The 23,493-nt window shown below is 49.3% G+C and overlaps 2 protein-coding genes across 3 annotated transcripts in view; one reads left to right on the top strand and one right to left on the bottom strand.

Annotated features, from left to right (window-relative positions):
- Window positions 1-12,800, bottom strand: part of SLC25A25 (solute carrier family 25 member 25) — a 34,867-nt gene extending 22,067 nt beyond the window's left edge. Inside the window, exon 1 of one of the 2 annotated variants that reach the window (XM_045470392.1) lies at window positions 12,401-12,800. In XM_045470392.1, coding sequence (XP_045326348.1) covers window positions 12,401-12,655 — 255 coding nt within the window. In that variant the 5' untranslated portion in view covers window positions 12,656-12,800. The remainder of the gene's footprint in view (window positions 1-12,400) is intronic. The other variant, XM_045470390.1, reaches the window with a different exon arrangement.
- Window positions 12,801-13,019: 219 nt separating this feature from the next.
- Window positions 13,020-18,574, top strand: NAIF1 (nuclear apoptosis inducing factor 1). The gene is made up of 3 exons (XM_045470398.1): window positions 13,020-14,368; window positions 16,057-17,767; window positions 17,851-18,574. Exons 1-2 carry the CDS (start codon window positions 13,858-13,860, stop codon window positions 16,527-16,529), a joined length of 984 nt encoding a protein of 327 aa, XP_045326354.1. The 5' UTR covers window positions 13,020-13,857; the 3' UTR covers window positions 16,530-17,767; window positions 17,851-18,574.
- Window positions 18,575-23,493: the final 4,919 nt, after the last annotated feature.

The following is a 23,493-nucleotide window of genomic DNA, read 5'->3' as shown; positions in this document are numbered from 1 at the left end:
GGCTGATGACATATGTAGAAGTAAAAATATATGAGAACAACAGCCCAAAAGCTAGGAGAATAGAAATAAAAGTATGGTTGGCCCTTGAACAATGCAGAAGGTTGGGGATCCAACCCTGAGCAGTTAAAGATCCACTTTTGGGGTGCCTAGGTGGCTCAGTCGGTTAAGTATTCGACTTCCGCTCAGGTCATGATCTCGCAGTTCATGATTTCAAGTCTGGGGTCCAGTTCTGTGCTGGCAGTGCGGAGCCTGCTTAAGATTCTCTCTCTCTGACCCTCCGCACCCTCTCTCAAAATAAATAAATAGGGGCGCCTGGGTGGCGCAGTCGGTTAAGCGTCCGACTTCAGCCAGGTCACGATCTCGCGGTCCGTGAGTTCGAGCCCCGCGTCAGGCTCTGGGCTGATGGCTCAGAGCCTGGAGCCTGTTTCCAATTCTGTGTCTCCCTCTCTCTCTGCCCCTCCCCTGTTCATGCTCTGTCTCTCTCTGTCCCAAAAATAAATAAACGTTGGAAAAAAAAATTAAAAAAAAAAAAATAATAAATAAATAAACTTAAAAGAAAAATCCACTTTTAGGGCACCGGGGTGGCTCAGTCGGTTAAGCAACCGACTCTTGATTTCGGCTCAGGTCTTGATCTCATGGTTTGTGAGTTCAAGTCCCACATCTGGCTCTGTGCTGACAGTGCGGAGAGCCTGCTTGAGATTCTCTCTCTCCCTCCCCTTCTCTCTCTGCCTCTCCCATACTCTCTCTCTCTCAAAATAAGTACAATAAATTTTTCAAAAATCCACTTTCGATTCCCTAAAAACATAGTAAGTCTACTGTTGACCAAAAGCCTTACCGATAACATCAACAGTTGATTAACACATATTTTATATATGTATTATATACTGTAGTGTTACTAAAACTAGAAAAAGCAAATGTATTAAGAAAATCATAAGGAAGAGAAAATATATTTACAGTACTGTACTGTATTTATTTTTTAAAAATTCATGTAGAAGTAGACCACCGCAGTTCAAATTCATGTTGTTCAAGGGTCAGATGTATACTAAGATTCCCCCCCCCCACCCCTTTTAAGTTCGTTTATTTATTTCGAGAGAGAAAGAGAGAGGAAGCACGGGCACAAGCGGGGGTGGGGCAGAGAGAGAGGGAGAGAGAATCCCAAGCAGGCTCCACGCTGTTAGCGCTGAGCCCAGTGTGGGGCTCCATCTCATGGACAGTGAGATCATGATCTGAGCTGAAATCAAGAACTGGATGCTTAACCAACTGAGCCACCCAGGCCCCAAAGATTCTTAAAGTATTTAAAGAATTTTTTTTCACGTTTATTTATTTCTGAGAGAGAGAGAGACAGACAGACAGAATGGGAGGGGCAGAGGGGCAGAGAGAGAGGGAGACACAGAATCCGAAGCAGGCTCCGGGCTCTGAGCTGTCAGCACAGAGCCCGATGAGGGACTCAAATCCACAAACCGTGAGATCATGACCTGAGCTGAAGGCCGGTGGGTAACCTACTGAACCACCCAGGTGCCCCTCTTCAACTATTTTTTTTTTTTTAATTTTTTTTTTTTCCAACGTTTATTCATTTTTGGGACAGAGAGAGACAGAGCATGAACAGGGGAGGGGCAGCGAGAGAGGGAGACACAGAATCGGAAACAGGCTCCAGGCTCTGAGCCATCAGCCCAGAGCCTGACGCGGGGCTCGAACTCCCGTACCGCGAGATCATGACCCGGCTGAAGTCGGACGCTTAACCGACTGGCCACCCAGGTGCCCCACAACTATTTAATATAATATCAGTTAAGTTAGGCTGTGGTAGGTTAAAAATGTATGTATATTACAATCCCTAAAGCTACCATTAGAAAGAGAGTTACAGCTAGTAAGGCAACAAAAGAGACCCAATGGAATCATAATACTCAACTGACCCAAAAGAAGGCAGAAAAAAAGAGAAGAGTAGATGGCACACATAGAAAACAAATAGCAAATAAAAAGGTGGTAGATTCAGGGGCGCCTGGGTGGCTCAGTCAGTTAAGCGTCCAACTTTGGTCCAGGTCATGATCTCACAGTTCATGAGTTCGAACCCCGTTATCAGGCTCTGTGCTGACAGCTCGGAACCTGGAGCCTGCTTCAGATTCTGTCTCCCTCTCTCTCTGCCTCTCCCCCACTCGTGCTCTGTCTCTCTTTCTCTCTCAAAGATAAATAAACGTTAAAAAAATAAAAATATATATATAGACCTAAAAATAGGTTAAAAATAAAAGAATGGACAAAGATATACTGTACCATGTTCATATTAATCCAAAGAAAACTGGAATGGCTACATTACATTAGACAAAGTAGATTTCAGAGCAAAGGATGTTATGGTGGGCATTTCATAATAACAAAAGGGTCAATGCGTCAAGAGGACATAAGAACCCTAAATGTTTCTGAATCACATTGTAGAGCCTCAAAATACATGAAGCAAAACCAACAAAAGCGTAAGGAAAAGGAGACAAATGCACCATCATAATCAGAGATCTTAACACCATTCTTTCAGTAACTCGTAGAACAAGTAGACAGAAAATCAGCAAGGGCACAGAAGGCTTGGTTGGGCAACATTATCAACCACCTTGACCTAACTGGCATTTATAAAACACTCTACCCATCAAGACTGGAATACACATTCTTTCAAAGTATCCACAGAACAGATTCTGGCTCACAAAACAAGTCTCACTAGATTTAAAAGGGTTCAGCTTGTACCAAATATGTTTTTTGACCATAGTGGAATCAAATTAGAAATCAATGGCAGTGGGGCGCCTGGGTGGCGCAGTCGGTTAAGCGTCCGACTTCAGCCAGGTCACGATCTCGCGGTCCGTGAGTTCGAGCCCCGCGTCGGGCTCTGGGCTGATGGCTCAGAGCCTGGAGCCTGTTTCTGATTCTGTGTCTCCCTCTCTCTCTGCCCCTCCCCCCGTTCATGCTCTGTCTCTCTCTGTCCCAAAAAAATAAATAAAAGTTGAAAAAAAAAATTTTTAAAAAAAGAAATCAATGGCAGAAAGATACCTGGAAAACACCTAAACATTTGGGAACAACGTAACACAACTCTAAATAATCCATGGGTCAAAGGAGAGCTCAAAAGAGAAATGACAAAGTATTGGGGCACCTGGGTGGCTCAGTCGGTTAGGTGTCTGACTCTTGATTTTGATTCAGGTCATGATCTCACAGTTTGTGAATTTGAGCCCCGCGTTGGGCTCCGCGCTGACAGTGCAGAGCCTGCTTGGGATTCTCTCTCTCAAAATAAAAAATTTTTTAAAACTTAAAAAAAAAAAAAGAAATGAGGAAGTATTTCAAATGGTGTGAAAGCAGAACACACAAAAAATCTGTAGGATGTTGCCAAAGCAGTACTTAGATGGGAAAGCCCATACTAGAAAAGAAAGGCCTCAAATCAGTGACGTCGACTTCCCTCTCAAGAAAGCAGAAAAGAACAAAATAAACCCAGACTAAGCAGAAGGAAATAATAAAACTAGGCAAGGGAGGGGCACCTGGGTGGCTCAGTCGATTGGGCATCTGACTTCGGCTCAGGTCATGATCTCACAATCCAGGGAGTTCGAGCCCCGTGTCGCGCTCTGTGCTGACAGCTCAGCCTAGAGCCTGCTTCGAATGTTGTGTCTCCCTCTCTCTCTGCCCCTCCCCTGCTTGCACCCTGTCTCTTTCTAAAATCAATAACCACCGCCAAAAAAAAAAAAAACCCAAAAAACAAAAAACAAAAACCTAGGCAAGGGAGAGACAACGCCTTCTTTATCTTAAAATCTGCACCTAAGACAGATCAATGAAAATTTGTTCAATTGCATACTTTGCCAGTATTTTTATTTTAAAGCACTTTCTCTTGTATCTTTGGTTTCCTTGTGGGTTAATGTGGTACATTGCTCTCCTTATATCACACATCATCACCGAAACCAGGGGTACCTGGTGGGCCAGTAGTTTCTTTTGGGTTACATGCAATTCCTATAATCCAATTCTTCCACACTTAGCTTTCTTGGGTAAGAGAGCTCACCCATATCCAGAGACCGGGCTAGCAAGTATAACCCTCCCATAATTATTGCTTATACACATCAACAGAACCTTGTGAAGATGGGGCTAATCACCAGCAGCAGAAGTTACCCACTCTTCCAAGAATCCAGAAAACCAATTGTGCTGGATAAAAACAGGATCTCCCATACTTTTCAAAGAAAACAGATTCCAATGGAATCGACGCCCCCGTGGGAGCCCATTCCAAATTATCCTAAGGAACTGCCCAGGGTGCAAAAGGCCCCGAGAGCAGGGCACAGAAGAACAGCTAGAGATTTCCGAGGAGTCTTATAACAAGGCAGAGAGGGATTTCCCACGACTGACTCCAGAGCCACGTTCCACGTCTGTGTCTACCAGTTTATCTAGTACCTATCTTAGCATTATTTACCATTCAGAACAGCTGTTGTCAAAGGGAAGCCTATTAACACTTTTTTTTAACTGAAAAATGAAGCCAGATTTTATTTGACAGAAAGCCAGACCGATTTGCCTTGAAAATGAGGACTGGCTTGGCCAAGTGGGTTATATGGAGACGACGAGGCGGAGCCAGGCACTTGCCTCCTTTGGCATCCGTGAAACCAAGGCATCGAAGATGACAGTTCTGTAGTGATGACAAAGGTGAAATCCCCCAGTTTATTTCCATTTTAGGAAGTAAAACCAAAAATTCTAGCTTTGGCGAGAAAAAAAAAAAAAAAAAGTCCCCGAAGGACACTCCTTTGACTGTGGGAAAGCGAAGTGCACTTCTGGAGAAAACTCCTGGGAGGGCTTCTGTCTACTCCTGGTGAACAGCCAGTCCCCACTGAGGCCCCAAGTTCAAGGTCAATGCCTACGAAGATGTCTTTTTCTCTTCTCTAAAAGAAAGTTAGAGGCGTACAAGATTAACCCGATTTTCAAGCATAGGATTTTGAGATGTGACACGTAAACTAAAGGTCTATGGAAGCAAGAGATCACGTGGAAACATGGCATAATATTTCTGGGGTGTGCTTTTAGAAGGGCAGGATTCTCCTTGCGGCAAGCGTTAAGGGGGAGGGGCAGGATGCGGTACTGAGGCCAGCCAGTGAAAACCCAATCACCCAAAATGATCAGAAATTTCTCAACCAATCCAAACTTGATCAGTGGGAGCCAAACCCATGGGCACATGCTCAGTCAAATTTCTGCACCCACTTTATCTTTATCCACACCTTCTCTTCTCCCACTCAAAAAGGCAAACCAGCGGATTTATTATTGAAGCAACATTAAATGTTTTCAGTTTCTTAAAACTGATTTCAGGATCACAGACTCAAACGGAGATTGGATGAACGGTGCAAAAATAGCTCTCCCCAGCTGCTTGCTCTGTACCGAGTGAGGACTGCAGAGAAGAGCCAGGACAGGGGTGTGAAACCCAACCACCCGCTGCCTTCAGCAAAGACACTGCTTGAGGTGTGAAGGACAGCCTTGGGAATTCTGTGTAAGCCTAACTGGTTTATACCCAACCAGTTCTTAAGAAACAATTCAGAAAAGGCATATTTTAGCTATAGATTTATTAGATGCTACCTCTTATATTGGTTAAAGAAACTCTAGCAAAAGTAATAGCATCTCCCATGTGAATGAATGAAATAAGGAGTTAACTGCATCCATAAATGCATTGTCACTAAGGGGTGCTCCAGGGACCTTACCTTCCCCCCTTTAGTGCATCTGTTGACCCTGGACAAGTTGTATTAGCCTCTCTGGGCTGCCAAGAGGGGAGACCGAACTGGACAAACCTTGAAAACCTTTCCAGTTCCAACATCGCATGGATTCAGACTCAGCCTAAAGGCATTAACCAAAAGGAGAAGCAGGTTTTGCACACGCGGGATGGGGGTGGGTGGGGGTGGGAAGGCCAACAGATTAATGAAGGTGGGGGCTGTAGCCGGCTGGTTTTAACCAACAGGACTATTCAACTTTGTCACCCACAGCCAAGATTTCACAGTTTGTGCTCGTTCTAAACTATCCTCTGCCCGCCTCTTTTCACCATTGGCATTTCAATGGCCTTTGAGAGTTTTCCAACACAATATAGGTGGTTTTCTTTGTGTTTTGGTAAGAAGAGTCGCACATCAGACTCCAGCCGAGGAGGGAGGGCTGGAGGAAAGAAGGCATGAGGCCAGGGGTTGTTGGGGACAACGTGGAAGGCTTCACAAAGCAACAGCAGGAACAGGGACAGCCACCATCTCCAGTTTCCCCTTTGGTCCTAGAAAATGAGTCATGACTCACCTCCTTTTCAAGCTTCCTGGCCTAGAGTTTAAAGCAGATAAGAATCTCCTTAAGCTCTACCTTTGTATTCATTTATTTATTTTTTATGAAACATTTTTTTTAAAGTTATTCAGTCCTGAGAGAGGGAGACAGAGTGGGAGCAGGGGAGGGGCAGAGAGAGAGAGAGGGAGACACAGAATTCAAAGCAGGCTCCAGGCTCTGGGCTGTCAGCACAGAGCCCGACCCGGGGCTTGAACCCATAGACTGCGAGATCATGACCTGAGCCGAAGTTAGACACTTACCGACTGAGCCATCCAGGCACCCCAACTTGGAAGGTACACCTTTAAGACAGAAATTTCTCCTTTTTTTTTTTTTTTTTTTTCCCCTTAAGGTATTGTGTTGAGTCTTTTATATCTCATACTTAGGAAGAGTGTACCTATCATTTTAGTCACTCCTTTCTGGGCACCATCAGGGGTCCTAAAATGCTGAGCGGGTGTTATAGGCAGATGCGTCAATGTCATGAACTGGGAAAATAAAAGTTGCAAAGCCTTGAGGTCTAGTGAAGTATCCACAGCCACGGAAGCAAGGAGGCAGCGCATGCTAAGCTAAATTAGGCGGAGTCAGAATCCTGCACTCTGCTACTGCCTTTGCCTTAAGCCAGCCTGACCTCTGAGTCTCAGGCCCGCTTTTGCAAAATAACGAGGTTGGCGAGCTTATCGCCAAAGGTTTGAAGTCAGCTCCACTTGAGCTTCCATTTTCACAAATTCCAAGTGAACTTCAGACGTCAGAGAAGGCCATCCATGGCTCACGAGGCGGGCAAAAGGCTTGTGAGAGCCCATAAGGGCCCAGTGCCATCCAAGGGAACATCTGGGCTAAAAAGACTTCCTTAGGTGTAGAGTGAGTCTACCATTTCAGTAACTTCTTAAGAGATTTCCTGCCAGCAGGGTTTCTTTGTTTCCATCTTCCTCAAGTCTGGCGGGCCCAGCAACCCACATTCCTTCTCGAAAACAGAAGGCCCTCTCAGCTGAGAGGAAGGAGAGCTGGGTGCTATACAACCTTAATTACCGATGTCCCCAGACATTCTCTTTCCTTCTGTTCCGCTCTTCACCTAGGCAATCTGGGAGACACTGTAGATGACTACAACCAACGCTGGGCATCTTATTTTCAAAGACTCAGTGGACGAGAAAGTTACTTTGTGTTGAACACCTAGGTATCAGACACTCTTCTAGGCTCTTTATATACTTTATCTAATTCAATCGCACAACAACCTTAGGAAATAGGTATTCATACCGCCATGTTTCTGATAGGGAAACTGAGGCGCGGAGAAGTTGAGGGATGTGTTCAAGGTCACACGGCTAGCAGGCAGCAGAAACAAGTTTTGCACCCAGGTTTTGTACCACAAATCCTGTGCTGGGCTTTTTGTTGTTGTTGTTTTTAAGTTTATTTATTTATGTAACTAATCTCTACACCCCACGTGGGGCTTGAACTCCCAACCCCAAGATCAAGAGTTTCATGCTCTTCCAACTGAGCCAGCCAGGCGCCCCTGTACTGAGTTTTTGAAAACAGTTTTATTGAGATAAAATCTGCACACCATACAAATCACCCATTTATACAATTCAGTGGTTTTTACTGTATTCACAGATAGGTGCAACCATCACCATGGTCAACTGTAGAACATTTTCTCACCTCAAAAAGAGCCCCCAAGCCCTTTGGTTATCATCTTCTTATCTCTCCGTTCCCTTCCCCTCCCAGGCCAAGGCAACCACTAGTCTACTTTCTGTCTTTATAGCTTTCCCTATTCTGGACTTTCGTATAAATGGATCACATAATACATGGTCTCTGTGACTGGCTTCTTCGACTTGGTGCAATGTTTCCGAGAGGAGTCTGTACTCCCATGGTATCCTGCCTCAGATGAGGGACCCCGAAAGGTACAGAGAGCATATCAAGAAATGCATGATAAAACCTGCCTTTAGCAGCAGCAGAGATTATAGAAAGATAAGACAGCTGTTTTCAAATACTTAGAGTCCTTGGATCACTTGGGGCAAATGGGTAGCATTTGCAGATGCAAGCAGACTGTCTGACATAAGAAAGAACTCACAATGACCCGTCCACAATGGAATGAGCTGGACGGCCGTCTACGAAGGATGCCATAGGAGGAAAGCTCCCCACACTAGGTGGGGAGGCTGGCCTCTGATGGCCAGTGACCCTCCCAAGACTAAATTCTTTGATTCTGCCAAATTCACATTAGTATAAGAAGAAATGGTTAAAAATGAAAAGTCTGCCCAGATTTAGGTTAATGAGACTAGTCCAAATGGATAAGTAGAGTTGTGTTCACCAGATTCACCTTGAGGCTGTACTCAGCAGGACTGGAAATGAATACCAGCAAAGTTACCGTTTCTCTCAGTCCCCTGTGGTTTCTGTGAGGCTCCAACAATGAATGACTCTTTGAACATCAAAGGAATCCAGCTGCAGATCCAGATGAGGCCCACTCTGGTATATTCCTGTTTTATCATTTGGTCTTAGGATCGGGGTACCTCATTCCACCTTTCCAAATGGTAATGAATTAAAAAAAAAAAAAAAAAAAAAAAAAACCTTCTAGTTGACTTGATAATTACTGCAAGCCAGGAACCAATTTTGCAACAATAAAACACAATCAGTTTAATATACGAATCCAATCCAATCTGCAAATAGCATTTTTCTTTTTCTAATGGGCCATTATATCATATTATATTATATTATATTATATTATATTATATTATATTATATTAAATGTTGTCCATCCCCTTTCTACGATAAGGCTCTTTCTTCTGCAGATGATCTCATCTAAGTCTGGCTATTTAGGTAAATACCTTCCTCACAAAAGGCCAAACATTTAAAAGGTATAGAGTTCGGGGCACCTGGCTGGCTCAGCGAGAAGAGCGTGTGACTCTTGAACTCAGGGCTATAAATTCAAGCCCCACATTGTGTGTAGAGATTACTTAAAAATAAAACCTTTGAAAGAGAATAAAGTAAAAGGTATAGAGTTCAACAGTACCTTCTGGGATTAAGCAATACCAACTTAACATTGGTAATCTTCTATTCAATTATTTCAAGTCAACAGATATTGCCTCACTACACGCCGCTCAGGTCAAGGGGAGAATTAGGGCAGGGTGGATTCTCAGTTTTGGATAGGATAATCTCTGGATAATCTTGAAATCTATTTGGGGAATAACAGATGTGGTTCTAAATGGATCTCTCCTCATCTTTTGTGGGCCCGGGACGGAACTCTCTGTGTGTCCCTCGGAAACTGGTAGAGTTAGAGAGGAGTGGAGTAGGAATCAGAAGACAGTTCCAGTTGCTTCTCTGGCGTAATTCCTCAGTGGCCAAATGGTCTTTTCGGACCTCTGTTCCTTGCTCTGTAAAATGGGGTGAAAACATGGTCTTGCTTCCTTCACCACGTCATTGTGGAGCTCAAACTCCATGGCGCATATGCCAGTCTTTTGAGTGAGCAAACTCAACAGGTCTTCTGGAATCCTCACCTGCATGAAACACCAGTCCCTTAAGAGGGCCCACAAGCCTCAGCTGAAGGGACAACTGTTTCCATGTCACCCAGTTTGCGTTCTCTAATTGGCTGCCTGAGCTCTAACCGAGGTTTCAAATTTGTTTTAAAACAAAGATGGTGTTTGGTCACATGCGACTGCCGAAATAGGCAATCTATAATTAGCTCCAGCTGAAGCCTCATCTCCCAAAGTCACTACTGTTGTCGTCATCCCTTTTCTTTCTTTAACAAGCCCTGCCCCTCTTTTGTCCTAGGACGGGCTTCTGGCTCACATGCCCTTTACAAAGAAGATTTCCCTGGCTGGCTGCCATGGGTTTCTCTGCCCACTTCCATTTTAAGTTATTTTCCCTCAGCTGTCCCAATTTCTTCTGAAATAAAGGCAGGTGCCAACAAACAGCTGGTTCGTGTCTAAAGAAAACTTGGCTTGACCTGTTGTAAGCCAGCAAGAGGCTTTGTGTAGTCACATGGCCTGGGTTCACCACCACCCACTGATAAGCACTCACAGTGGATTCCTGCACAAACCCTTGCATCTCAGACTGGCCCCCTGGGTCACGTGAAGAAGCTACCAAAATTTGATATGGTGTTTTCCAATGCCCCGTTTCGGACAGAAGGGCCCCCAAATTCTCTTCTGGTTTTGCTAGCTCTGCAAAACTGCAACACCGTTTTTTCTGTATGTAGCTAATACGGATAGAATTTCAACAGGAAGTGGTATGGGGGGAGTTCACGAGGGAGTATGTCTTCCTGTGGCCCACTTATTTACAAAAAAAGGAGGTTCTCTAATACTTCAACCATTTGCCACAGGATTAACTTGGATGTAAGTGGCTCTTGGATGTAAGTGGTAACTTGGATGTAAATTGGTTCATTCTGTGTGTCTCAAGCTGAAAGAGTTGTAGAAATAGAGTTCACACTAAATCTACACACCAAAAGAGTAATAAGGAATTGTTCCATGCCACAGAACTGAGATAAGTCAGAGTCCAAGATTTTAGAGCCAATGTGACCCCAAGGGGCAAAGCTCCCTTTGGTTAATTGAAAAAGTTTTCTTTTAACACCTGAAAGAAAAATGGTCACTTTCTCCTTATATGCCCTTACAAATTTACTACCAAAAAAAAGATGAGCATCAATATCAGATGTATCATGAATTACAGTTGTGGCACAAAGCATGGCATAAAAATATTGAGTAACTCCTGCAGCCAGATGCCCTCGATGTGCCTGGCAACATATGTCAGGTGGGTAGGTTCACAAAAGCAGAAAGGTTCACACAGGCTCACACTTCACTGAGCCCAGACCCTCTGAGTTTAGCCATCCTGTCTTTCCAAGTGACTTATTCATCAGATATGTATGGGAAAATATCTAGCTCACAATGCCATTTTGTGTAAAACTCAGAAGAAGAAAAAAAACTTAAACTGGTCTCTAAGCCTCTTGGACTTACCCAAAGATTCTATCTTGCACATTGTTACTTTTGGTCTTCCTAGGCTGATCCCAAGTGGGTTAAATACCTTAGATGTTGATCCAATATACTGTGGGCAGGAGTTAAAAACACCTTACAGATACCCACCCAACCAACAAATGGACTTAATTCACTGGTGTATTATCAGACTTTTTTTTCATACTTGGCTATGAGAGATTCTCCAGTTGTTTTACGTGCAAATGGTCCAAACAAACTAAACTCACAAGAGAAACAGGTTACTAGGTAAAGCACTCGGAAGTTCTAGTCCAGGCTGGAAATCAGGTTAAGCCACACTGAATCAAACACTTGGGAAGAGTGCCTGAGACTACCAAGTCAGGCCGGGCAGGGAAAACACCATGAGAGACAGATGGGGAAGGGACAGCCTCTGCTTGAGGTTCTTATAAAGAAAGGACAGCACTTTTCCTTATGGCCCCCCATCCATCTTCTGTCCCCCCATCCTCCTTGGCCAAAGCCCACTCCAGAACAGGAATAACAACATCCTAGGTTTGCAACACTTTCACTTTTAGGAAGACTTTCCCCCCAGATTCTTTCACTCTAGATCACTATCCCATCTTCTGGATAAGCACGTCAATGGGGATGAGCCTAAACAATGAGAACTGTCAGTCTTCACCCACATCCTCACAGAGCTGCCTCAAACCCCAGTTCCCATTTTTTCTAACTCCCACATGCTTCTGAGAGGAACCAGATCAGGGCCCACGGCTGGCATGGAAACGAGAAGGGAAGGGAGGGGTGCCGCTGGAGGATGGATGAAATAGTCTATGGGGGGTAGGGGAGAGCATCAAGCTTAGCTTGGAAGGTCAGTGGGTGACAAAAGGCGACTCCCGAGACTTGGCCTTCTACTCTGGGGAAAGCCTAAGTAAAAAGGGCTATTGCCCACCAGACAGCCCCAGACGGTGCCCACCCGTGCCCACGGAGAGGCTTTCCCCCTGGCCCTAGCACCCACAGAGGTCAAGAAGCAGCTCCACTCCCACCAAGGCACAAACTGGGTGTTCTACCCAGCCCAACAGGCGGTCCCCCAGACCTGCCACGCTCCCAGGGGCTGCTCAAGAAGCCGGGCTGTTCAGACCTGTCACCAAGCAGCCCAGATCTGTCACCCCGAGCCCCCGGAGCTGCGGCGCGAAGAAGCCCCCTCCCAGACCGCGCGGACTGTGCGCGCCGCCTACCCGAAGCTCGCCCTCGGTGCGGTGCAGTCCCAGGCGCTGCAGTCCCACGGCCAAGTCGTTGACACACAGGCCGCCGTCACGGTTGACGTCGAGGGTCTGGAAGAGGCTCCACAGGCGCAGCCGGTGGTCCGGGCCCCCGCAGACGGCACCGCCGCACGGGTCCACGGACGCCGGCGACGAGGCGGACGACGAGGCGGCGGTGGCGGCGTCCGGCGGCGGGGAAGCCACGCAGCGGCACAACACACTGCTCACCATCGGGCGCGAGACAGGGGCGCCGGGCGCGAGGCGGGGGCGGCTGGCCGGCGGGGAGAACGCGGAAGACACGCTGGAGTCCCCAGACCGCGAGCGCGGGATGGAAGAAGCCGGCAAAGGGGGCGGGAGGGGCCGCTTCCGGGAGCCCCGCCCCGCCGCGCGCCGCCTTGTTGGCCACGCCCCCAGGAGCGCCGTGAGCCAGTCACAGGCCCCGACGGCCACCTGGGCGGGGCGGAGCCTCCCCGAGGACCGCGCACGCCGCGGGCACTGCGCGTATCAATGGAGAAGGCGGAGCGATCCCTGCTCAGCCTGCGGCCGATTCAAATTGAAAGAGGTGGGGATTGGCTGAGCTGGGCCAGAGAGAGGAAATCACGCCGTGATAGGCAGAAGTTATGTGACTAGCAGGCGGAAGGCCCCGTGTCCAATTTCCATTGAGAAACGCTGTTTAGGCTGAGGAATCGTAAGGCTGGGAGGAGCGGTCATGTACGGAGATATCGTAGTCTCGGGTGGGAAGTAGGATTTGTGTGAAGAGCACTTGTGAGCTGAGGCTGCAAGGCAGAGTTGGCCCCCGTGAGTAGAATTAAAAATTAATTGGCCAGTGGCTCAAGGCCAAAAGCACTAGGTATCCTCAGGAGGCCGGGTTTTGGTAATCGAACTCCCTAAACCACCAATAAAATAGCTTAATTTAACGGCGTTTAATAGTCGTAATGCTGACGATTGAAGGACAGAACGATTTTCCAATGGAAGTGAATAAAGGCAGGTGGGCGGAGCGCTCTGTAGCGACAGACCAATGATCAGGCCAATTCCAGCAAATAGGCGTGTCCTTTAGCTGAGCGACAGATCACAAGAACCAGTGATCGACGTGATGCCTGAGCCGCGGCCAACCAGGAGGGCACGTTCCCCGGGAGAAGGTCTGGGAGGCGGGAAAAGGGGAAGTGGGCGGATCTCCGCACGCCCCGGCGGAAGAGGCAGATTCAGGAAGCCATTACGCAGCTGGCTGGCAGCGGCCGGGCCGGTCGGGGCTGGGCCCTACGCACTTTGCGTAGCGAGGGGGGTTACCAAAGGCCTGGTGCTTGGCCTTGGGCAAGCCCGGTCTATCCCCTGTAGGGGGGTGGGTGAGAGGCGAGGCTGAGGAAGAAGAGAAGGGGAATTGGGGCGGCTGGGGGGATTATAATTTCTTTAAAAAGGGAGGGTGGGGAGAGGCCATGGCCGTCCCAGCCAAGAAGAGGAAGATGAACTTCTCTGAGCGAGAGGTGGAAATCATCGTAGAGGAGCTGGAACTGAAGAAGCACCTGCTGGTGAACCACTTCAACGCTGGGGTCCCTCTGGCTGCCAAGAGTGCGGCCTGGCACGGCATCTTAAGAAGGGTCAACGCGGTGGCCACCTGCCGCAGGGAGCTGCCTGAGGTCAAGAAGAAGTGGTCTGACCTCAAGACCGAGGTCCGTCGCAAGGTTGCCCAGGTCCGGGCAGCGGTGGAGGGTGGCGAGGCCCCAGGGCCCACTGAGGAGGATGGAGCCGGTGGGCCTGGGACAGGTGGTGGCAGTGGCGGCGGTGGCCCAGCTGTAGCCCCCGTCCTGCTCACCCCCATGCAACAGCGCATCTGCAACCTGCTGGGCGAGGCTACCATCATCAGCTTGCCCAGTACCACAGAGATCCACCCCGTGGCCCTTGGACCCACAGCCACTGCAGCCGCAGCCACGGTCACCCTGACACAGAGTGAGTGACCTCTCCCGCCCAGTCCGTCATGCATAAATGGGAAGGGCCAGCCAGAGCTGGGGCAGCCCGGGGAAGGTTGGCCGCCAAGGGTCAAAGGTCAGATGGGAGTCTTGGAAGACCACCCGGCCTTCCAAGAGCTCCGCAGACAGAAGTGATCATACTCTCTTTGGGACTTCCTCAGCACACAGTCTGGACTTCTGATGGGCTGGATTGCTCTCAACTGTTTTGCCATCATTCGTGTCCATGACTGACTGAACTCTGTGGTCCTTGAAGACAGAGACCATGTCTGTATCCCCACGGGACTTATCACAGGGCCTGGCACATAGTAGGCAGTCAGGACATACTTGTCGAATGGACAGGTAGATGGGAATAACAATACCCAAGTAAGGCATCGATTCTGGACAAAGACGTTCTGGGTTTTCAGTGTGGCAAACGTTCATCAGGCGTTGCTCAGAAACCTCATGGTTCCTAGCGTTAATCTGTTCGTTCACTCCTCAAACACCAGCACTTACTCCATTCAAACATTGTGCTTGGCACCGGGATTTGGATTCCCAAGGTGTTTAAAATATAGGCCAGCTATATTCTAGTAGGACAGATAAGACACACATGAATAACCGTAGTGTCAGTCAGGAGAACCTAAGGACTCAGAAGGAAGGGGCCTCCTGATCGGGGTGGGGACCCAGAGCTGATGTTGGCACTGAAGGATAGAGAAAATTGACCTTTCCCACAGGCGCGGAGGCCCAAACAGCCCACCCGGAATTCCTTCAAAGGTTCTCAGCTATGAATGACGATGGTTTGGTTGGATTTTTCAGTTCAGATAAGGGTTTGTACCAGTGACCGTGAACTGCTTGTTTGTGCTGGGCTATTGGCCTGTATCAGTCAGTGATCTTCAGTGGGGCTCTGGGGAATTGGGTGTATGTGTGAGTGCCATCCCCCCTGCAGCCATATTTTCTAAGGATAGCAAGGTGGGAAAGAGGATCGAACACTAGTCTAAAGCAGTTGCTGCTCTAGAACAGGAAGGACCTCTAGGTATTCCTTTGGCCAAGGAGACAGGAGGCATTTATTGGGCACTTCAGCAACTGCTTGGCCATAAAAGAAGGAGGGAGATAAGGCGAGTGTGGCTGCAAACGCTTCAAGCAGAGTCCCACCCAAGATGGCTGCTGCTGAGTGCTGGCACTGGAGAGCCTGTGGCCCTGCCTTTATCGGCCGGAAGCATCCCAGTGCGGTGGTTCTGAGCAAGTTGGACTCCGGAGTTAGGGAGACCTGGGCTTGCTTCCTGGGCCTGTTGAATAAACTGTGTAACCTTGGGCGAGTACTCCACGTTTTTGAGTCTGTTTCCCCATCTCCAAAACGGAACACGACAGTGCCTGCCTCTCTGTGTCATTCTGAGGATTCGTCGAGCTAACGCGTGCAGAGGGCTTAGCACGGTGCCTGGCACATAGCAGGCGCTCTGTGCACCAGCATTGTTATCAGCATCTTTGCTTTTGCCTGATCTGGGACTGGTCCTGTGGTTACCAAGTAGATTCTAAACGCTTTAGATTCTAGATTTATGCAAGAAGAGCTCTAAAGCCAAAGGACCTGAATTCCCCCAGGATAGGGCTTAACGGCCTCCTCCCTGCCCTGTGTGGCCAGCTTCATTCTTTCCAGAAGGTGACCTGCCACTGCCTTTGCTCTTTCTTCCCCCACAGTCCCCACGGAGACCACCTACCATACGCTGGAGGAGGGAGTGGTGGAGTACTGTACCGCTGAGGCGCCCCCACCCCTGCCCGCCGAGGCCCCCGTGGAGATGATGGCTCAGCACGCTGATACCTCGGTCAAACCCCAGGCGCTCAAGAGCCGCATCGCCCTCAACTCCGCCAAGCTGATCCAGGAGCAGCGAGTTACCAATCTGCACGTGAAGGAGATCGCCCAGCACCTGGAGCAGCAGAACGACCTGCTGCAGATGATCCGCCGCTCCCAGGAGGTCCAGGCCTGCGCCCAGGAGCGCCAGGCCCAGGCCATGGAGGGCACCCAGGCAGCGCTGAGTGTCCTCATCCAGGTCCTCCGGCCCATGATCAAAGATTTCCGCCGCTACCTGCAGAGCAACACGCCCAACCCCACTCCCGCCTCTGACCCTGGACAGGTGGCCCAGAACGGGCAGCCCGACAGCATCATCCAATGAGGACGGGGGTGGCGCCAGCCTTCTGCTCTGTTTGGATGACGTCACTGTGGTCTTGTACGTGGGTTCTGTGACTGGCCACGTGGACAGCTCTCTCTTTGATAGACTGTTAGGGGTCCGCGGTTTCGGAGGAGTGAGGGAGACCGAGAAGAACTTGTTGGGCTCCTGGGACCCGCACTCTCTTACCCTCACCACTTGAGCTGCCTGGCTGACAGCCTGAAGATTGGTTAGGTGGGCGGTGGGCGCTGGTGAGGCTCCACACCTTGTCATGAGCCAGGGCTTGGGACACGACCCAGACCCTGTCTAGGACAACTGTAAGGGAGGTTCTCACTGGGGGCTGTCTCCCAGCCGGGGTCTGTGCTGAAATTCTCCCCCCTCCCCCCACCCCCCCCAACCCAACCCAGTGTCATCGTTTCGAATAAGATGTCAGTGGTGCTGGCAGTGACACAATACCTTCTTCCTCCCTAGGGAGGCAGAGTGACTAGGCCTGAAGAGGAAACTCCACCCTTTTCTCCTTTGCACTGTGCCTCAGTTCTCAGGGGATTCTAGTCAATCTGTGCTCTCCCCACCCCCCACCCCAGCCCGGGCCTGACAGGGGCCCCCTTGGTATATACCCTGAGCTGCCTCTGCATTACACCCAGGATGGGGCCCGCTGGGCTCAGGGATGCCGGGTGCAGTGAGGACAGCTTGGCCACCGTCTTGTCCTCCACTGCATCCCTGGGCAGCCCTTTAGTGGTTTGTCATGACAGCTCTTGACTCAGGTCGGGCATCAGGCTTTAGGTGCTGTAAATTCGAGAGAAAACAGACCCGCGTGGAAACGTGTTGTCCCCGCCCCCCCCCCCCCCCGCCCCTGCAGTGAATCTGAGGTGACCGGTTGGCTTCTTCCAGAAGGCTTGCTTCAAGCCAGTTGTCTTTATTCTGTACCACGGACCCCTTCTGGGAAAGGGTCGGGGGGGGGGGGGGGCAGCTCTGGCCACACCCTTCCTCCTTTCCTCTGTACTGACTCCACGATTCTGAAACTCATTGTGGGAAAAAGCCTCCTCAGCATCACGCCCCGGACTCCCTGTCCCATTATTCAGCGCCTCGTGTTCCTGCGGGACTCCCACTGCCTGGCTGGGCGAATCTGAAGGCCTGATTGGCCCCGAGTGTCTGAGGTGGGAGAGCCAGAGCTGACCTAAGACGCGGGACCTTTGACTTCTGTGCTCGGGGAAGAGCAGACCGACCTCAGAGTGCGGAAGGAGGTAGTGTTCCCTGTTCCGTCTTGACGCTCTGTCACCTTCTGTAGGGAGTTTACCCAGATGGCATTTGTCTGTTTCATTTTCAGAATCGCCATCGATCACCGAGACACTCGCATCTCCCCAGATCATTCCCCGGGATTGCCATTTTGCTGCCGGTGCCTTGGCCACGCGTGACCAACGGTTGCAACTCGAGGCTCCGGATCTCAGCTAAACCATGGAGGTGCTGCGCTTCTGGGCACGTACGTTTGGAATTGCTTGCTCTGCGGTTGCAATCACCGGAAGATGCTCCCAGAGATGGTCGGGAGGTGACCGCAGTACAGTGTGGTCCGCCCAACCCTGTGGAGCACGGGTGCAGCGTCGGCTACAGAGCAATGGAGAGGAATCAGGCTGGTGAGGGGGTGAATGGCGGAAAGAAAGCTCTGCGGGCTGGAAAGCAGCAGCCCCTGGCAGCCCGGGCACGCTCCCTCCATGGAGCCCGACAGCCCTGGCCGGGAAGCTGTGGAGACTTCCTGAGGACTTGCCACTTGGTTTGGTTTTTCTCTGGGGTTGGCAACCTGAGCCAGTATTGGATCTGTTCCAATTGGGTATAAGGAGGAATCCTGGATCACTTAAACTGACTGCTTCTTTCCAGGTCATAATTTTAAATTAAAAAAAAATGTATCACTTTTTTTTTTTTACACATATCCGTGTCTTTATTGGTCATAGGTGGAAGAGATATGGGCTGGCAGAGAGCAGGGGCTGGCACAGTATGGCCCAGAGGTCATATCTGGCCCACCACCTGTCTTTGTAAATAAAGTTTTATTGGACACAGCCACAACTCTTCATTTACTGAATGTCTGTGGCAGGTTTTGTGCTACAACAGCAGAGCTGAGCAGTTGTGACAGAGACATCTGGCCCACAAAGCCAAAAATATTTACTCTCCTTTATGGAAAAGTCTGCCTATCCTTGGTTTAGGGCAATGTTTCAGACGACTCTGGATGAGAATTACTTGGGTAAACATATCCCAAACCTGACCCCACGTAAAACCTAAAAGAGACTCCTGGAAGGAGAGCTCTAAGAATCTGCTTTGTAAACAAGCTCTCTGGGTGATTCTGGTATTTCCTGAAGGTTACAGATGAACTTTGCTAGAAGACTTAATCTCAGCTGGAATCACAGATCATGGAATCACGGAGCACGCTTCAGTGAGGGTGGTTCTCAGGAGTTGCTGCTGACAGTTGAGAAGTCCTGCCGAGCACATATTCTCACTTAAGAGTGGCCTTAATTCTGGGGGCGCCTGGGTGGCGCAGTCGGTTAAGTGTCCGACTTCAGCCAGGTCACGATCTCGCGGTCCGTGGGTTCGAGCCCCGCATCAGGCTCTGGGCTGATGGCTCAGAGCCTGGAGCCTGTTTCCGATTCTGTGTCTCCCTCTCTCTCTGCCCCTCCCCCGTTCATGCTCTGTCTCTCTCTGTCCCAAAAATAAATAAACGTTGAAAAAAAAAATTAAAAAAAAAAAAAAAAAAAGAGTGGCCTTAATTCTGGAGGGAGCCCAGCCTTCTTGGATGTAGTTATCAGTCTCTCCCATAGTTAGTAATAATAAAAACAGAATTAACCAAGCCCCTGCTCTGTCTAGGCATTACCTCATTGGCTCCTTGCAATAGCCCCACGAATTAGGTAATAATACTGTTCTCAGTTTGCAGATGAGGACACTGAGGATCAGAGAGGTTAAGCCATTTGCTGAAAATCACACAGCTACCTGATTCTCTGGGGTGGCCTATGCTCTTAACTCTTGTTCTTCACCATGCTAATCTTGCTGCCATTCAGATGTGAAATCACCTAGAGACCATTTGAGCCTAACCTTGAGAAGTCTCTAGGTCAAATGAGGAGGCCTAGGAGGCACGATGTGCTAAATTGTTCTTGGCACTTGAAAGAGAAACACAATGACCTCTCTTATTCTCTGCAGGCTTTGGACGTTCATATTAAGAGGGAAAGGGGGGGGCGCCTGGGTGGCGCAGTCGGTTAAGCGTCCGACTTCAGCCAGGTCGCGATCTCGCGGTCCGTGAGTTCGAGCCCCGTGTCAGGCTCTGGGCTGATGGCTCAGAGCCTGGAGCCTGTTTCCGATTCTGTGTCTCCCTCTCTCTCTGCCCCTCCCCCGTTCATGCTCTGTCTCTCTCTGTCCCAAAAATAAATAAACGTTGAAAAAAAAAAAAAAAAAGAGGGAAAGGGGTGGTTTAACAGAATTAAACCCACCTCACCTTGATGCTGCTACTGGAGAACTGTCACTTACCTTGGGGGTGACTGTTTTGGAGTCCTTCCTGAAATGTGGGAGATCATCCAACCCACTGAAACTTACCGGTTCAAGGAGTGGAGACCTTTTACGTTTTAAACCATTTTGATGGCAATCTTTCAGAAAGGTGTCCTTTGTGAACTGTAGTTTGCCCAGCAGGACCAAGGGGCCAGAAAAAAGCCCCTGGGCTCAGGCAGGTTCGGGCTGGAGCTGGGTTCCACTATTTACTCACTGTGTCTCTTAACGTTGCCGGACCTCAGTTTTCTCAGTTCTAAAGCGGGGATGATGAATTACAGTCCCCACGTGCTGGGGCTATTATGCGGTGTTATTCAATGGAAATGGCTACTATTTATTTTCTGTTGCAATTTTTAAGTTTATTTCTTTATTTACTTATTTTTGAGAGAGCTAGCAGAAGCGGGGGAAGGGCAGAGAGAGAGGGGGACACAGAATCCCAAGCAGGCTCCCCGCTGTCAGCACCGTGAGATCATGACCTGAACTGAAATCAAGAGTTGGACACTTAACCGACTGAGCCGCCAGGTGCCCCAAATAGCTACTGTTTATTGAGCACTTACCATGTGCAGACACTGTCCTAAGCACTGTAAGTATTAACCCATCATGAGATCAGGTCCATAACACTTAGCGTGTGCCTAGGACGTGACGTGTGCTCAATAAATACTGGCTGCTGTCATCATTATTGCAGTGACTTGATACTCCAAAGGGGTAGCTAGTGAGTCTTGAGATCACAATGGGAGCTTTGTCAAAAGTGGTTTGAGCGTAAAACAACAAGCATTTATTTGTTTGTGATGTTGCAGTATGAGCGGGGCTCAGAGGGAACAGCTTGTCTCTCTCAGTGTCTGCTGGGGCACCCTCCACTTCCAAGAGAGCTCACGCACATGTCTCACAAGTTGATGATGGACGTGGGCTGGGAACTCCATCCTCTCCAGGGGCTTCTCCACGTGGCTGCTTGGGCTCCCTCACAGCATGGTGGCTGGGGTTCCAAAAACGAGAACCGGAAGCTGCCTGTCCTCTGAAAGATTAGATTTCCATCTGGCACAGCAACACTTCACTTTTTCTCTTGGTCATGCAGTCACCTGGTAGCCCAGGTTCAAGGGGATGAAGGAAGAGACTCCGCCTCTTGATGGAGCTGTGGCTCTCGCAGACGGGGAGGGGAGGAACGGATGGAGGCCATCTCTGGAATCAAGCTAACTTGCTCTTTTATAAATGGGGGTCAGGACTCCTGACCCATGAAAGACAGCCTCTCCTCCACATTCCAGCATTCTACCAGTCAGGAGGGAAGGGAGCTCCCCAGAGTTTGAAAGAGACCCTATTGAACCTATTTTCAATTTCCTGTAGCTTTGAGCCAAGAGATTAGAAGCAAAAACCCTTGGCAGGTGGCAGTGCGGCGGGGCGGGGGTGGGGGGGAGGGTGTACTTTGGCTCCTTCTACCGTGGAAGTCTTTGCACATTAGAAAGGGGCCCATCTGTGCAGACCTGCTCGGAGATCTCCCTGAAAAAGACTTCCTGACCCCTGGGGAAATTCCAGACAATTGGTCAGGGCTGGAGAGAGTGGCAAGGTGCTTGCGGAGAGGAACAGGCAGAGACAAACCCACTCTTTTAATTAGAGAAGATGAAGGGAGCCTGGGTGGCTCAGTCGGTTAGGCACCCGACTTCAGTTAAGGTCATATCTCACGGCTCTGGGTTTGAGCCCCGTATCCGGCTCTCTGCTGTCAGCACAGAGCCCGCTTTGCATCCTCTGTCCCCTTCTCTCTCTGCCTCTCCCCCCACCTCTCTGTCTGTCTGAATGAATGAATAAATAAATAAATAGAAGATGAGCTGAAGTTGGCATGGCTGGAATGTGTGGGTTCTCTGTCAAATCTGGGCCATCAACCTTCTGTGCCCCACCTCTTCCTTGGCCAACTCCTGGGTGGCCCTTGGGGCTCAGCCTGGATATCACTTCCTGGGTAGGCTCCCCCACTGCTGTGCACCCCCATGGCTCCCCACACCATTCTCCCTAACTCTAGTCCACATGGACTCTCTTGTTTTCCAACAGTCCCCTCACTGGGAGCCACTCGGTTTCAGCAGCCTTGTCCACTTTGTTCCTGGCTTAGCCCAGCTCTGAGAATGGCACCCTCACTCCCCAGCTGCCCGAGCTAGAAGCCCAGGTGACATCCTTGTTTCCTCCCGTGGCCTCGCCCCTCACATCCTCCAGTTGTTAAGGCTGCTTCTAACCCTCAAATCTATCCACCTGTCTCTCTCTCGCCTGGGTTACCCACAGCAGCCTCCCTGCTTCCACACCCTTCCAGAGTCTTCAGAAGTAAATCAAACCAGGCCACTCCCTGTTCTATTCTTTCAAGGACTTCCCTTAACTCTCAGGCTGAAGTATAAGCTCCTGCATGTGACCTACAGGGGCCTTTCATGGTCTGATGCTGCCTCCCATCTTGTACTTCATTCCAGCCACCGTGAAAGTTTACTTCCTTATTGTGAGAAGTAAGCGATTCATTGTTAGAAATACCAAAGAAAAGCTGTGCTGTCTGATTAACAATAGGATTACAACATATTGGAAATATGTACGAACCCCTCCCCGCTGCACAATGGAATCCCACACCCTTAGATGCTTTACTTCCTGGTTCTTCCCCTTTCCACTTTGGGGGCTTATGTTTCATGGGCTTTGCAATAAGTGTGCGCCAAAGGACTTCAGTTCTTCCTGTGTCACCTCAAGGAATGTACATTTGTTCCAGTCAGACTGCTTTTTGCCTTACACGGGCATAGACGACACCCAGGTAAGGCTGTGACCTCTGCAGTACTCAGCCAATGAGGAACCAGGGGAGGGACTTGCCTCTGTAGTACTCAGCCAATGAGGAACCAGGGGAGGGACTTCATGCTAGGAGATAAATTGTCTGCTGTTGCCTCCTGGAGTGTCTGTCCATCAGACACCAGCTCTTGCGAGAACGCTGATTAAAGCTTCGCTTCACTGTGCTCCGAGTCTCCGCGTCCCTCCTTTGATTGGGTCAGCGGGCTTATTTCTCACATTTGTCCATTGATTATATCTCAATAAAGCCGGAAGGAAAAATAAAGTTTACTTCCTTAAAAATGTCAGGCTCTTTCTACCCTCCAGACCTTTACCTTTGCTATTCCTCTTAATCAGAACAACTTTCTTCCTCATCACTTTCCTAATTTCTATTCATCCTTCACATCCGGCTTGGGTGTCACTTCCTCCAGGGAGTCTTCTTGAGTCACACCCTGTGCTTTCTTTCTCACCTATTTATCGCATTGTAGTGCAATAGCATGTTTAAAAGTCTGGGCCCTGCTGTAGAAGGATTTCTCAACCTCAACATGGTTTTTTTGTTTTGTTTTGTTGTTTTTTTATTTTTTATTTTTGAGAGAGAGGAAGGGTGCAAGTGATGGAGAGAAGAGAGGGAGAGAATCCCACGAGGGGCAGAGAAGAGAGAGAGAAGCAGGGCTCACCC

Source organism: Leopardus geoffroyi, chromosome D4, assembly GCF_018350155.1.
Source record: "Leopardus geoffroyi isolate Oge1 chromosome D4, O.geoffroyi_Oge1_pat1.0, whole genome shotgun sequence".
Taxonomy (NCBI): Eukaryota; Metazoa; Chordata; class Mammalia; order Carnivora; family Felidae; genus Leopardus; species Leopardus geoffroyi.
This window is presented reverse-complemented; position numbering and strand designations above follow the sequence as displayed.